A 16,121-nucleotide genomic window follows, 5' to 3' on the forward strand; every position below is an offset into this window, starting at 1 on the left:
CCCAAATCTTTAACTTCTCACTTTCTTTAACCCTTCAAATTTCAAACATATTTATTTCCTTGGCCCTCCACCTTCTAGCTCCACCTGCTCTCTAAAGGAAGGCCTCTGTAGTCACTTTTGAAAGGAGCTCAGACAAAAAGAAAAAAGTTGTTTCTTCTACTGTCATGAATGCCTCCTAATCCCACTGAAACTATGCTAGGGGTAACAATTACCTTTACAGAGATGAATCCAGGATTCATCCAGGTCCTTTATTGGACCATGTAATTGCAATATATTAATTAACTACTCCTTCACTTACCTTTTTAACTCTCCTTCTCAGGCTTCTGAGACATTATTGCCCTTTCCTAGTTCTCCTATCTGTGTGACTGTTCTTCTTCAACACCCTGTCTTTTAACATTTAGTGATCCTCAGTGTTCCAGCTTTGAATACTATTCTTCTTACAAAGTAATTCAAACTTCTCTCATAGTTTTAATTTCCATCGTTAGATAATGACTCCCAACTTTAAGTTCAGTCCATATCTCTCCCTGAGCCTCAGATTTAGAAACAATATTTGAAGAGACAATGGTGGAGAAATTTCTAAATCTGTTCAAAGATATCAGCCAGATTCAAAAAGCTCTATAAACCCAATAAAAAAACCTAGTACCTAGGCATAGCTAATAAAACAGCAAAAAGCCAAAGATAGACAGCATTTCTCAATAGCAATGATGGAAAAGTGTAGACAATGGTGTGACATCTTTTAAAGTGGTGAAAGAAAATAAATGATAACTTAGAATGTGACAGTCAGCAAAACATCCTTCAAATATGGAGGAAATAAAAGATGTTTCCAGAAAAATGACAACGAAGATTCACCAACAGCAATAAGCAGCCAATGATCCTACATGGTAGTACGGTAATAAACAAGGGATTAAAGAACAGCCAAAAGCATAAGTAGACGGATAAACTGAAATCAATGTTGACTGTTTAAAATATTATTTTGGGAGGTTATAAATACCTACACACAGAATGAATTTCATGACAACAACAACACAAACGGTAAATGAAGAAGAGATAAATGGCATTAAGGTACTGTAGGATCCATGCATTTTCCAGAAGTGGTTTAAAAAACAATCAATTTAGGGTAGATTCTAAGGAGTTAACAATGCGTATTGTGACCTCTAGGATTACAATAAAAGCACTGAACTGTATTATTAATTATCTAATAAAAAAGAAAAATTAAGTAGTTAAATATACCTGAATAAGTCAAGTGGAGGAAATAATGAACAAAGAAAAATGGGGCAAACAGAAAACAAGTAAGATGGTAGATTTATACTATATCAATAATTGCAGTAAAAGTAAGGAGACAAAATACTCTAAAACACAAAAACACCCTGAGAAAAAGACGAAACCCAACTGCATATGGTTTAAAAGAGACATCTTATATATGACATATAAATGTTAAAAGTATAAGGATGGGAAAACACACACTGTGTAAACGTTAGCCAAAAGAAAATATCAGACATAGTAGACTTTTAGGCAAAAAGTATTACCAGAGATAAGGAAGGATATTTCATAATGACAAGAGAGTCAATTCAACATAAAGGTATGACAATTATAAAATTACAAGCAATAGCCTCAAAATATATAAAGTAAATAACTGATGGAATTAAAACAAGATGATTCTACCATCAAAGTTGGAGATTTTTAAACATACCTTGCTCAGTTACTGACAAGCAGATTTTTTTAAAGTTAATAAGGATAACAAACCTGACCTAATATATAGAAAGAACACTACACACAACATCTAAGAATATGAAGTCTTTTCAACTGCACATGGCACACGGACCTTATGTTGAGTCATTAAATAAGCCTCAACAAATGTTAACGAATGAAATCATTCAGAGTATATTCTTAGAATATCTGCAATAAAAAGAAAAGTAGAAAACCCCAAATGTTTAAAAATCAATCCATTTCTGAATAATAATGAAAATATGGCATATCATCATTTTGCCAATGACTAATGTCAGAAGCAGGGTAGTACACAGCAATTGACTGCACTATTCATTCAACTTCTAGTATGTTTGAAATTTTCCATAAAAAAGGAATAAAAACCAAAATCCTGTAAAAAGACTTTCCAAAAAGAATTAGAAAATCAGCATAGTCCTGTATCTGTTAAAGAAATCGATCTGTAGCTCAAAATCATCTGATAAAGAAAATTCTGGGCTCAGATGGCTTCACCAGGAAATTCTACCAAACATTTAAGAAAAACAACAAATTTAAACTTTTCCACAAACTGCAAGAAAGAAACACTGCCCAATTTGTTTCATGGAGTTAGCATACCTTGATTACAACACCTGCCTGGGATTTTATGGGAAAAGAAAATTATATGCCAATCTCTTCCATGAACACAGACATAAGAATCCTAGATAAAATATTATTAAACCCAATTTTATGTGTGCATATGTTTATATGTGTATGTATAATGAGTATTATATGGCAACCAAGATGGGTTTATTCCAAGACTGCAAGGTTGCAAACCAATTATTACAATTTACCAGTCAACAGAATCAACAAGGAAAAAAATTAGAATCATCTCAATTACTGCAGAAGCATGTCATAAAAAACTTAGTGATGTGGGAATAATAGATAGATACCTTAATCTGTTAAAAGGATCTATGAAAATATACAGCAAATATCATAGTTAATGATGAATGCAATGAATATAGAAAGCTTTCCCCTGAGATAAGGAACAAAATAAGAAAGTCAATCCCCCATGCACTAGAAGTCCTAGCCAGTGTGACAAGAAACAGACATTTAAAAAATTTACAGATTTTAAGTACAGAGTTAATAAATTAGTTTAACAATGTCTCTGGATATAAGGTCAATTTACAAAATATACTTATAATAATTAATAACTAAATAAACTTACAAAAATTAAATACCTAAGAATAAATCTAACAAAAGATGAATGAATTTACCATTTCATGGATTAGAAGATTCAGTATTGTCAAGATGTTAACTTCCTCCAAATTAATTTATGAATGCAATACAATGTCAATCAAAATTCTAGGAGTTTTGTGGAAATTGATAAGCTGATTCTAAAATTTACATACGTCCAAGAACAACAAGATCTTAAAGGACAAAGCTGGGGGACATAACTCCCAGATCCCAGAAATATTATATAACTACTGTTATTTTAAAAGTGTGGTACCAGTATAAAAATAGACAAATAGGCTAAGGGAACAGAACAGAGAATAGAAATAGATCCACACACATACAGTCACATGACAAAGCTGAAAATGCAATGCACTTGTTTCAGAAAGCTAGGATTTTTTACTATATGGTGCTGGATCACTGGCTATCCAGATTTGGTGGTTGTGGTGCAGGCAGGGAAGCCTTGACCTCAATCTTATACCACTTACAAAAATCAAACATGAAAGAAAAAATAATAAAGTTTCTAAAAGACAACATAAAATATCTTCATGGCTTGGTGAGGATACTCAAAGATTTCTTATACATGACACAAAAAGCACTAACCACAGAGGAAACGATCACTAAATCACTCTTCTATTAAAATTAAGAACTCTTATTCAGCAAAAGACATTATTAAGAGAGTAAAAAGACCACCAGAGAGAAGATATCTGCAATATATATATCCAACAAAGGACTTATTTCCAAAATAAACAAAAAGAAAATGGCTATAAATCAATAAGAAAAAGACAACTCAATATTAGATGTGCAAAATACTTGAATAGGTGCTTTACAAAACAGAATTTCTAAATGGTCAATAAGCATATAAAAAAAGGTGCTCAGGGCTTCCCTGGTGGCGCAGTGGTTGAGAGTCCGCCTGACGATGCAGGGGGCACGGGTTCGTGCCCCGGCCCGGGAAGATCCCACATGCCACGGAGCAGCTGGGCCCGTGAGCCATGGCTGCTGAGCCTGAGTGTCCGGAGCCTGTGCTCTGCAATGGGAGAGGCCACAACAGTGAGAGGGCCGTGTACCAAAAAAAAAAAAAAAAAAAAAAAAAAAAAGGTGCTCAACAGCAGTAGTAATCTGGAAAGTATAAACTAAAATCACAATAAAATACTACTTTACTTCCACTAAGTGACTAAATTGGGGAAAAAAAGGGGGAGGGGGGAAGGGGGGGTGCAATACAAGTATTCAGGAAAATTCCCACGACTAGTGGGAATGTAAACCTGGTACACCGCTTTGGATTTTTTTGTTTGTAAGTAAAAGTGACACTCCATAAAAATGCACTGTGTTTAATCTGTGGTTCCTTGTGTCTTCTGGCACATGAATGTGTACCCAGGTTTGCGAAACAACAAACAAGATTTAAGCCCAAGGTGGTTTGCAGGACATAAAACCCCGACAGTCTGGCTCTTGTTCTCTTTGCCTCTCTTTTTCACCCTCCATGTTGTTTTCCCCCTAGATCATGCATACCTCTGCTCATACTGTTCCCTGCTATGGACTAAATGTTTGTGTCACCCCTGCCCCCCCCAAATTATATGAAACCCAAACCCCCAATGTGATGCTATTTGGAGATGGGGTCTTCAGGAGGTAATTAGGTCATGAAGGGTGTGGACCTGGTAGGATTAGTGCCCTTTATAAGAGACACCAGAGAGCTTGCTCACTTGGGCGTTCTCTGGCACTGAGACAAAGCAGCTGTCTGTAATCCAAGAAGAGAGCCCTCACTAGGAATCAACCATGCTGGCACCCTAACCTTGGGACTTCCAAGCCTTCAGAACTGTGAGGAAAAAAACCTGTTATTTAACCCACCCAGTTTATGGTATTTTGTTATGGCAGACTATGCTGACTAAAATTCCCTCTGTTTAAAACATTCATCCCCTCGCTCCTCCTGTGTTTTCCCCCCCAATTTTCATCACCAGCCCCACCCTCTTCAATTAGTTAACAATTTTTCTCATCCTTGAAAAGTTCAGGTGTATCTTAAGAAAAAACACAAACTCTCATCTTCCACAACGACTTCAATACCCCTATCCTGTGCTCCCAATCACTATGAGCACGTATCTATTACGCCATCATAAACTCTTTTAGAACAGAAACTATGGTTTATGTTCCTTTGTATCCCTCTACTGGATAATGAAAATGTAACTAACACCTTTTCCCCTTTATCATCAAAAAATTTAAAGTCAAATTTATGACTCAATTATTAAACCTGTTTAGGACATTATGACATATATGTATTGTCTCATTCCAGATTTGATTCATTATAAATCTTATTCTCCTGGGTTTCTGTTGTTCTTTGACTGGTAAAGGGCAGATGGTCCTAATGTTCTCATCTAACACATCCGATTTCTATAAATATGAATAATATATTGAAAAATATTTATTTTCTCACCTGATTGGCTTGGCTTTGCAGGTAGACTCTTCTGGCATTCAGATCTTCAAAGGGAGAAGGTCTTGAGCTTCTGTAAGGCTCACTGGTTATAACTGTCTCTTGCTGGAAGAGATGATCTTTCACTAGAGAACTGGAAGTATCCTCTTCAGCTGCCTAATGGGAACAATCCCCAAATCATTAGTTACCAGAATGTAAAAAACAACAACAAAATAAGATACCTTTACTCTAACAAAAATTTAGCAAATCAGTAAGTATGTACCACGACCATCAATGTGTATGGCAATTCCCCAAACTCAAATGTGCGTTAGGAAGCCATGTCAAAATAAAATAATATGAATTTAAAAAAAAAATCAACTTTATATAAGCAAAATGGACTTTCTTAAAAAAATAACATAGGAAGAATTAGAAGGCTATCCATGCCAAGTGAGAAAGATATCTAATTACAATAAAGCTGTTAATTATAACTAAAAGTGATATATGTACACAGAAAATGAAGAAATTATGAGGAAAAAATACAAATCAATAAAATTGTTACTTTGCAAGTTTTTTTTAAAGAACTTTTTTCTTTTTACACAGTACCAAGGATTGTGCTGTGTGATACGAGGGATCGAAGAAGGAAGACAGTAGTCCACGTAATTTTAAAAGTAACTGAATAACTGAATTAATTAGCCTGAACTTGCTGATTATTTAGAAGGATTCTAACCATATACAAGACTCAGTGAAGGAGATATGCTCAATCAATGACAGTCACTAACAAAATGCTTTTGGAATTTCATAAACAATATTTCTGTGAAATAAATGTTGAATAAGTGAAACAGCACATTACAAAACAGAAAGTCCTGAAAAGGTTTTGTTTCTTTTTTTTATTTTTTTAAGAAATGAGATAACTCTTTGCTATTATTTTTCCCGTTAGTATATAATTATTTGGGAAGAAAAAGTGACAGCCAACTAAAATTACAGAAATACCTTTACTGGCTCACTCTAAAGTAATTTAGAGCAATCATTATAGGGCTAATAATTTTAAAGGTAGAAATATTTACAAGCTTTTTCATAAAAATAAAAAACATTAAAATTTGGTATTACTTCTAATATTAAGCAATAAAGTTCATAAAAGTTATTAAAATTTGGTATTACTTCTAATATTAAGCAATAAAGTTCATAAAAGTTATAGCTAAGATATTATAAATTTATAAATGCATGTTCTGGTCCTTGCTCTGAAACAAAGAAGCTTTGTGACATTTAATTTTTCTGGAACTCAGTTTTTTCAATTAAATAATTATAATACCTATACTGTTTTATGACATGGATTGTCATAAGGATTTAGTGAGATGGTAATATATGTGAAAATGCTCTGAAAACTAAAAGCTGTTATTTTATCAGGAAGCAATTAAACTTTAAAAAATGTATCTGAGAGTCTATTGTCACTTAAAACTACATGTGTCAAACCCAGTTAATTGCTATTTTTAGCTAATTTTCCTAATAGTTGTATCAATGTGTTATGACAGTTAATGCTAAGTTATTGGAAAGGAGGTGGCTAAATAATGGTATTCAGCAAACATTCTTTCAAAATTAATGATCAAAATTGGAGAGAGTAAAAAGAATTCAGGAAGCATATTTATTTGTTCCAGGGAGTTTTCAAAATAAATGACCCAAGTAATTGTCAAAAATCATAAGCAAACTGAACAGAAGAAAACAACAATAACAACAAAAAGGTTTAGAGAAAGGGCCTAGGTTGGAACCTTGTCTTATCCAACTTGGGTATGAAATTTAAGCAATTAACTTCTCTAAATCACAGCTCCTTTTTATTATAAACTGGGTATAGTATTTGTATTAAAAATCTCAGGGGGCTTCCCTGGTGGCGCAGTGGTTAAGAGTCCGCCTGCCGATGCAGGGGACACGGGTTCGTGCCCCGGTCTGGGAAGATCCCACATGCCACGGAGCGGCTGGGCCCGTGAGCCATGGCCGCTGAGCCTGCGCGTCCAGAGCCTGTGCTCCGCAACGGGAGAGGCCACAACAGTGAGAGGCCCAAGTAACGCAAAAAAAAAAAAAAAAAAAAAAAATCTCAGGGTTAGTTGAGATACTCAAGAGATTATAAACTATAAACAAGCATAAACTGTATTAGTAGTGATCATAAAGTAATTATGCTTTTAATGGTGACAACTATTTTGATCAGGTTGTCTTTACTGTATTCTAATCTGAGAAGTCATTTAAGAATTGTAAAATATAATAAAGCTTACTTAAAAATCTGTATCTTAACAAATACAAAATGTTTACATGACCCAGTGTTTTACTGTACTGACTGAGGTTAATTCTACTTACATTAAACAGTAATAAATTTCATTTTGATTAAAAATAAATACATTATTTTTTAAAGGGAAATATCAAAAGTATTGTTTCATTATTAAACAAATAAAATGTGTATAGTATTTGGGTAATAAATGATTTAGTTCAACTTAAAAATGGTTACCAAAATACCTGGAATTAACCTATTAATTAGAAATACTGGGACTTCCCTGGTGGCACAGTGGATGAGACTCTGCGCTCCCAATGCAAAGGGTCCAGGTTCAATCTAGATCTACATGCATGCCGCAACTAAGAGTTCCCATGCCACAAAGAAGGAGCCCATGAGCTGCAACTAAGACATGGTGCCATCAAATAAATAAATAAATATTTTTTAAAAAAAGAAATATTTCATACTACACAGTGAATTTATAACTATACACCTAAATGTGCCTCAGCTAATAAAATAACTAAAACATCTTTCAGGTGTCTGATATGGTAAAAATAAACAAACCAACCCTCACTGTTTGAAAATGTGGAGTCTACAATCTATAATAAGGGACATATTATACATGAATTGTGAGAAACTAACATTTTTAGAGAATCCTAAACAGGAAAAGACCATTTTCCTACTACCTATGTCTCTTTCAGCAAGTTTAAATTTAGGTGTATATTAAGTTGACAAAGTATTAAAAAAAGTGGTGATAAGGAAAATGGTCATTCTCATTCACTGCTTATTCTATACACAGGAGGAAAATCCAGACCAACCATTTCTGAAAAGCAATTTTAGTAAAATGTATCAAAAGTTTTTAAAACATTCACACATTTTGACCACTTATTCAATCTAGTAAAGAAAAAAATTGTACTAAATGGAAAGAGCTTTAGGCACAAAATATTTTTCTCAGAATTTTTTAATAGTAAAAATGAAGAAATAACCTTAATGTCCTAAATTAAGGGAATGGTTATGTAAATTATGGTATGCCCACTTAATGGAATGAGTGGTCATTTGAAATTAGGTTTATGAATAATACCTACTTTGTGGAGAAATGTTTAATGTTAAAAAATCAGTATATAAAATTTTATTTATAGTATTATAACCATAAAAAGATGAAAGGTTAAAAGGATATAAAATGAATGCTAATATTATTCCTTGATGGTATGATTATGAATGATTTTCCAATTTTTCTAGAGGTTATTTACGTTTATAAGGGTGATTTCTTTTAAAATCTAGGTATATACTTTCCCCTCTTCTTTTGATATAGAGTCATAATATTTAAAAATACAATACAATTATATTCTATCAAAATAGTCAAGTAATTCAACTGACTAATGAACCAGTCACTTGCTTTTTGGCATAAGTAGATTCCTCCCTCCACCCCCCCGCCACTCTGTATTTGAGATAATAAACTGAGACATTGTTCAACCCTTGCCCTAAACCCTTCTGGATTCATGCAGAGTATCTCTTTTGGTCAGTAAAATAAAATAATTTTCTAAACAAGCTAATCTTCTGAGTGTCTTTCAAATCCATTTTCTCTTCTCCATATCCACTTACCTACTCTCTTAATGCAAGCTCTCATTATCCTTTTTTGCCTCTCTTATTTTAGTAGGTTTCTAAGTGATCTCCTTGTTTCCAGTCTTGTGAAAAGGCTAGGCGTGCAAATCTATTGGTTTTTCTACTCAGAACCCTTCTAAGGTATCCAATTATCAAAGCTCTATTGGGGAACCCTGTACACACTGGAGAATAGAGGGCCGAGAATCATTATTGTCTGAGGAACGCTTTCAAGATACATAATTTACACAATCCATAGAAACGGGCTCTCTCACCCCAGAAGCACTGAGGTACAAGATAAAGTCCAATTTTATTTCACAGGAAAAAGGAACAGAGAACAAATACATGAAAAGAAGATGATGGACTTCAATTAAAGACTTAAAAATGTGATGACAATTTTTTATACGGACTAGAAAAGATGGAAAATATAATAATACTCAACACTGGCAAGGGTATGGAGAAACAGGATATTTTGCACTGTTGGTGGGAGTGCATTTTTTCTTTGAGAAAGTGATCGTATATACAGATACATACACACACAAATAATCATTGTAGCACTCTTTTTAACAAAAAAAGAAAAGGAGAAAACATCCTATGGCTGTATCAGCACAGGACTGGTTAAAAAATTATGGTATACATATATGATAGAATTCTAAAAGCCATTAAAAAGATCTGTATGCAGTACTCACAAGATATTGCTAAATGAAAAAAAGCTAGGGACAGAACTGTTAGTATGACATGATCCTATCTGTCAAATTGATAGGATGGATGAATAGGTATTTTAAAATTTTATCAGTTTAAGGAAGGATATACACCAAACCACTGATATTTCCCTTAGGAAATATTTTATATAAAGGACTATAGACATAATAATATAAAGGTAATAAAGCGAATATGTGTATACTTATCACCCAACTTAAGAAAGAGAAATAACCAAGACAACAAATATTATATTATCAAGACAACAAATAATAGCATCCCCCACCTCTACCACTTGGATAGGTAAATATTATCTTGAAGTAGTTGTTTATTTTACAATTTCTTACTGTTCTTTACAGCTTTACCACATAAGTATTATTCCTAAACAATATTTAGTTCTAGATGCTTCTGAATTTTATTTGACCGATATCATGCTATTTGGGACATTTTGGAACTTGCTTTTTTTGCTCATTTTTTTTTCATGAAACTTATTCATGTTGATATATGTAGCAATAGCTCACTCATTTTCACTTCTTTGTAGTGATGATAGCTAACACCTATTAAGCATTTTCTATGTAGCAGACATTGTCTCCAGTACTTTACATGGGTAAACTCATTTCATCCTCACAACAACCCTTTGAGCTAGTTAGCATTATTATCTCTCTATTCCACAGGAAGAAACTAAAGCTCAAAGACATTATGTAACTTGCCTAAGATAAAACACTTAATTTTTTGCTCTTTCAAACAAGGGTGCTAAGAACATTCTTCTATAGGCCTCATGATACATATATACAAGAATTTTTCTGGTATATATCCAGGGGTGGAAATGCTAGATTATAAGATACACGTATGCTCTGATTTATAAAATAAAAATTATTTTCCAAGGTGGTTTTAACAATTCATATATCCACAAGCAATGTTCTATATTCTCACTAAGACTAGGCATTATCACAACTTTCACTCTTATTTATGGATATGCTATTTAATTTCTATGATAATGGACTAGTCTTACTAAAAATTACATAGTGTTTTCTTTTCATGAACAAGAAATTTTGAGAATGAACAAAAGAACTAACATATGAATGCATAGGTCTGTTACTTTACCATGGCTCCTACTCTACTGTTTCATCATCTCTTTTTGCTTCAGATGTACTGTTTCTCTCCAGTACTGTCTAACATTTCACACTTCTGATTCTTTGTACATGTCATTTCCTCTGCCCACAAAGACTATCTTCAATTTTTCCACTAGAAAAACTCCTTTTTAGAGTTTGGGATTAACATATACACACTACTATATATAAAACAGATAATCAACAAGGACCTACTATATAGCACAGGGAACTCTACTCAATATTCTGTAATAACCTATATGGGAAAAGAATCTGAAAAAGAATGAATGTATGTATACGTATAACTGAATCACTTTGCTGTACACCTGAAACTAACACAACGTAAATCAACCATACTCCAATATAAAATAAAAATTAAAAAAAAGAACTCCTTAACATCAGCCATAAACGCCTCGAAAAGTCTGTTAATCCACTCCAAAGTTACTCCCTCCTCTGAACTTCCTCAAAAATACTTATATCTATCACCCTATATTCTAAGTGTTCTTTTATTTGTATTTTTCCCGTGAGCCAGTAATGACTTTCCCTCTGTTTTATTCCTAGAGCTTAGAACTATACCTGACACACAGTGAGTACCCTATAAATAATCAGTGATATGCAAATAACCACAAGTCAGATCACAGTATATTAATATAGATCCTTGGGAGTAACTTTGGCAATAGAAAAAAATGTAGAAAAAGAACTCCTTAAACAACAATGAAAAGTCTTCACCTGCAAAAGAAATAATTTTAATAACTGTTAAAAGTTCAAATTACACAAAAAATTCTTCACACACACCCCCGTATGGAATAGCACCTATTATTATTTGACATGTATCTTTCTAGACTTTATATATATATATATATATATATATGTTTATAGTCTATGTATAATTTGATTCCATTTATATATTTAGGTCTATCCATGTAGTGCTTTCTTTTACCACAAAACATACCATGAACCTCTCCCTGTGTCAATATATAAAGGTGTACCCTGTGCTTTAAAATGGTTGCAAAGAAGTTCAATATTTGTATATGTTATGTATTCTGTAGGCAAAACTCGAATTAGGGGCATTTAAATAGCTTCCAATTTTTTGGTCATATACATTTCAACACACCTCCTTATAAATACATCTTGGTGCACTGGTAGTATTATTTCCTTAGGATTAATTCCCATTAATACTAGAGAGTATAAGCTACCCTCTAGCAAACTTATGTGCCCTTTGAAAACCTCTCAAGAAAGACTATTTCCTCACATCTTTACCCACACTGGGCCTTATCATTTAACTATCTCTGCCAAACTCATATAAGAAAAAATTTTTAATTGTTACTTTATAAAAAAGATTATTTGTACTATTTCCATTATTAAAATTAATAGTAGCCAAAACATTTTTTAAAACTTGGATCAGACTGAGTAAAAAGTATTCTGGCTTAGTCAAACTTGAATGTTTTTTACTGGATTAAAACTCTTTAAAGGTAACAATTACTATGGGAAAAGGGGTGTAATCTCAAGTTAGGTGGTGGAAAATGCCAAAAAATCTTCCACAAGAGCAGAAAATCTAATGTATGATACGCACAAAGGATGTACATACATTTGCATGAGCTCCAGCTTTTAAAAAGTTGTCTATAGCAGTAATATACATCCACATTCAATGCTTTTAGTACTGTGCTGGCATTGGCTCATCTGTATTACCTAAAAAGTAAACCATGCCAATATTTCATGTACAGTGGAAATCTGTTCCACTCTCAGAGGCTGGTATAATAATTATTCTTCTATGGTTGCTCAGAGATTGTTTAGCTTTTTATTTCTCCAAGACTATTACAGCAATTTTGTGTGTAGAGGCAAAAGGATGCAGTATAAAGTAATAAAATAATTCTAGCTGTAGTTCTCTTTCAGAACATAAGTCTAGATGACAGCTGTAGAGAAAATAAATACAGATTTTGCTTTTCTCCTTCCTTTGTCCCTTCTCTCTATATTAATTCTGAGGCAGAGAAAACAGCATTGTTCTGTAAACTTTTTAAAATGTATGATTCCCAATAAACAATATAGTGCGAAAAAACCTGATATCACAGTCTATCAGTTGTTCCAAACTTTCATTCTTGTAGTTGTATTATCACAAATCACAGGTTTGAACGTGTGACTGGGTCATATTCAACAAGAGAAGTTTTAAATAATTATATTATTAGTTTACTTTAGCATGATGAAAAAATTTTAGATGTTCTTTGATAAAGAAATCTTATATTCTAGCATTGCATATGTTAAAAATGCTATCAAAGCTATTCTTTTGGTATTTAAAACTATACAAATTATGCAAACTTAGAAAGCACAGAAAAGGAAAAAAATGACTAACAATTCTACAAGCCCAACAAAATCACTATTTACACTTTGATGTAGCACCCAGCAGCAATGCATTTTATATTTGACCACCAATGTCTCCTATTCTGTTTGCTAGATTTCTTTAGTTACTTTTTATTAGTTTAAGAATAAACTAAACCTTGAATTTTCAATTTTGCATGTCTATGAGCTTTGTCTAAAAATACTAATAGCATATATAGTATTTTGTTTAGGCAACCTGAACACAGTAATCAGTGATGAAATAATATGGAAGGCATACGAGAAAAGTACTAACATATAATGTCCAGCAAAAACAAAAAAGAAAAACAAGTCCTCCACCTTATTAATCAACACAAACTACACTTTAAATGAAAAGTTAGTTTGGCTTAAATGTGGTATTAGGTTTTCAGGGATTGTTTATTGTCTGCAAATCTGTTTGTTAGTTAATAGGCAGGCAATAGTTGCATAGTTTCTGCTAACTATATAAATCTTTAGACAATCCTTTAATTGGTAAATCTATTTCTAGGATTTTATCCTAAGGTCACATTCAGAAGTACCAACAAAAATTAATGTACAAGACTGTGGAAAATAAAGTAAATGTTCAACGAAACATGAATGGTTAAATAAACTGTAGTATAGTTACACAATATAATGGCAAAATTCAAAGACTCTGAAATCAGACTGCGTGGGTTCAAATTTTATGATTTGTACTACTTAAATTCCAACCACCACTATCACTACCATTACCAATACAAACAAAAATCCTATCAAAAACACAATCCAAATGGAGAAGAGACTGATTCTGATGGTACTTTTAAAAAGAAGTATGTATTTGAATATAACATGCAAGAACAAAGGAAAACTTAAGCAGAAGAACCCAAAATCTTTTTTTTTTTTTTTTTTTGTGGTACGCGGGCCTCTCACTGCTGTGGCCTCTCCCGTTGCGGAGCACAGGCTCCGGACGCGCAGGCTCAGTGGCCATGGCTCACGGGCCCAGCCGCTCCGTGGCATGTGGGATCTTCCCGGACTGGGGCACGAACCCGTGTCCCCTGCATCGGCAGGCAGACTCTCAACCACTGCGCCACCAGGGAAGCCCCCAAAATCTTAATAGCAATTACCACTAGGTAGGGATAAATGATTCCTGATTTCTTCTTTATAATTTTCTAACTAATCAAATATCCTACATGAAGATTAGTTTAAGAGTCAAGGAAAAATTACATAGTGACAAAATATTATGCAAAAAGATTATATAGAGTTTTTTTACTCCCTTATTAGATAATTAAACTCAATCTAAAATATATAAAGGTTACAGGAACTTAACTATAAGGTAGGATGGTGAGAGATCACAGTAATATAAAATCCATTTTGCTAGCTAAATAAAGTTCTATCCATTAACTTCGTTTTCAGATATAGAGCCTTATTAAAATGTTACTACCTCTGAAAATGAGTACATGAACAATTCATAGCGCCCTTGACTAAAGCAAATGACTTTGAACAATAAATGTAAATCACAATCCTTTTAATCATTTGGCTCAAAAATGACCTTACTTAATTCTAAAAAAGAGTAAGTTAGTCAAGTATTTCTCAGTGGCGAAGAGAAAATATGATACCTTTTCACTTCAGATCAATTAGGTGTCACCTTTCTTCTGTCCCAAAGCATGGAATCTGAGATCTTTTCCTCTTATAATCACAAACCAATCGTGAGGTGAGTTTTATGGGTTTTGTTAGCAATCTAGCCTATCTGAACAATAAGAACTGTTACGACTAACAACTCTGGTTGGAAAAACACTGTAAAAATAATCTTAAAGCAAATGTAAGCTAACATTAAAAAAAAACACCCCACCTAACCGGCTCATTAAAATACTTAAAGAAACCAAATGAAAAGAACATTCATACCTTACTGCTGCTTGGTTTTTTTTTTCTTTTAACTCCTTAATTTTGAAGATTTTTCTTCAAAAAACCTTTCCTACCAACTATGTATATGGTCAAAATTGTACTAAACATCAGGGATAAAAGATGAGCAAGATATGATTTTAAATCCAAATAATGATGTTATGAAACCTTTCAAAGACAAGTATGAAATAGAAAGGTAAATACCTTTCTGATGATTTATGATACTGATAAAGATACTGAATTGCTGAAAGCTGAAAGTTATCTACCAGCAAATAATCAAATGTTTAGCATAGTTATTGGAACAGAACAGGTGCTCAAATATTTACTGAATGAATTAATAAGTATTCAAAATGGAGAGGATTTCCACTCTGATATTTAAAGTCTTAAAGACATTTATGATCTAACTAACAGTCATTACTTCCTTGGGGTTAAAATAATTAGAGAATGGGTTATTCTTTTAAAGCCATTTTAGTTTTCTTTGCAAATAATCACTAATAAAGTAAACCTGACATAACCACTATCATAAACTACAGTCAACTTGCACTCAAGATAATTTCAAAATGTTTATGTATGTCAAGCCCATAGGTGGTTTACAAAATAATGTACTTTGTTCCTAATAAAGTGGTTAACTGAATTAGAATACTTTATAACCTCCAATACATTCCAAAATAAGAATGATATATGTGAAAACTTTAGCATATCATGAAATAAATGGTACTAAAGTAAACTTAAGAGTTTTCTTTGGCAGTTTAATTCTGTAAGTTGATTCTTTTTTTTAAAAATTTCACATTTTGCTAGCATCTCAGTATCCCCCAGCCCCTTTTGGTATAATTAAGGTTAATATATTATACATGCATAATCGGGCTCAGAATTTTTTAAACTAATAAGAACTGTGTTTTTTTCTACCTGAACATACTTTTAGTTGTAA

At 32.9% G+C, this 16,121-nt stretch overlaps 1 protein-coding gene across 2 annotated transcripts in view; it reads right to left on the bottom strand.

The window, feature by feature from the left end:
• SPRED1 (sprouty related EVH1 domain containing 1) overlaps positions 1 to 16,121 on the bottom strand; it is a 126,278-nt gene that overhangs the window by 31,151 nt on the left and 79,006 nt on the right. For both annotated transcript variants that reach the window (XM_033435835.2, XM_004274017.3), the window contains exon 5: positions 5,333 to 5,485. In XM_033435835.2, coding sequence (XP_033291726.1) covers positions 5,333 to 5,485 — 153 coding nt within the window. The remainder of the gene's footprint in view (positions 1 to 5,332; positions 5,486 to 16,121) is intronic.

The sequence above is a fragment of the Orcinus orca genome, chromosome 2 (genome assembly GCF_937001465.1).
Source record: "Orcinus orca chromosome 2, mOrcOrc1.1, whole genome shotgun sequence".
NCBI classification, from domain to species: domain Eukaryota; kingdom Metazoa; phylum Chordata; class Mammalia; order Artiodactyla; family Delphinidae; genus Orcinus; species Orcinus orca.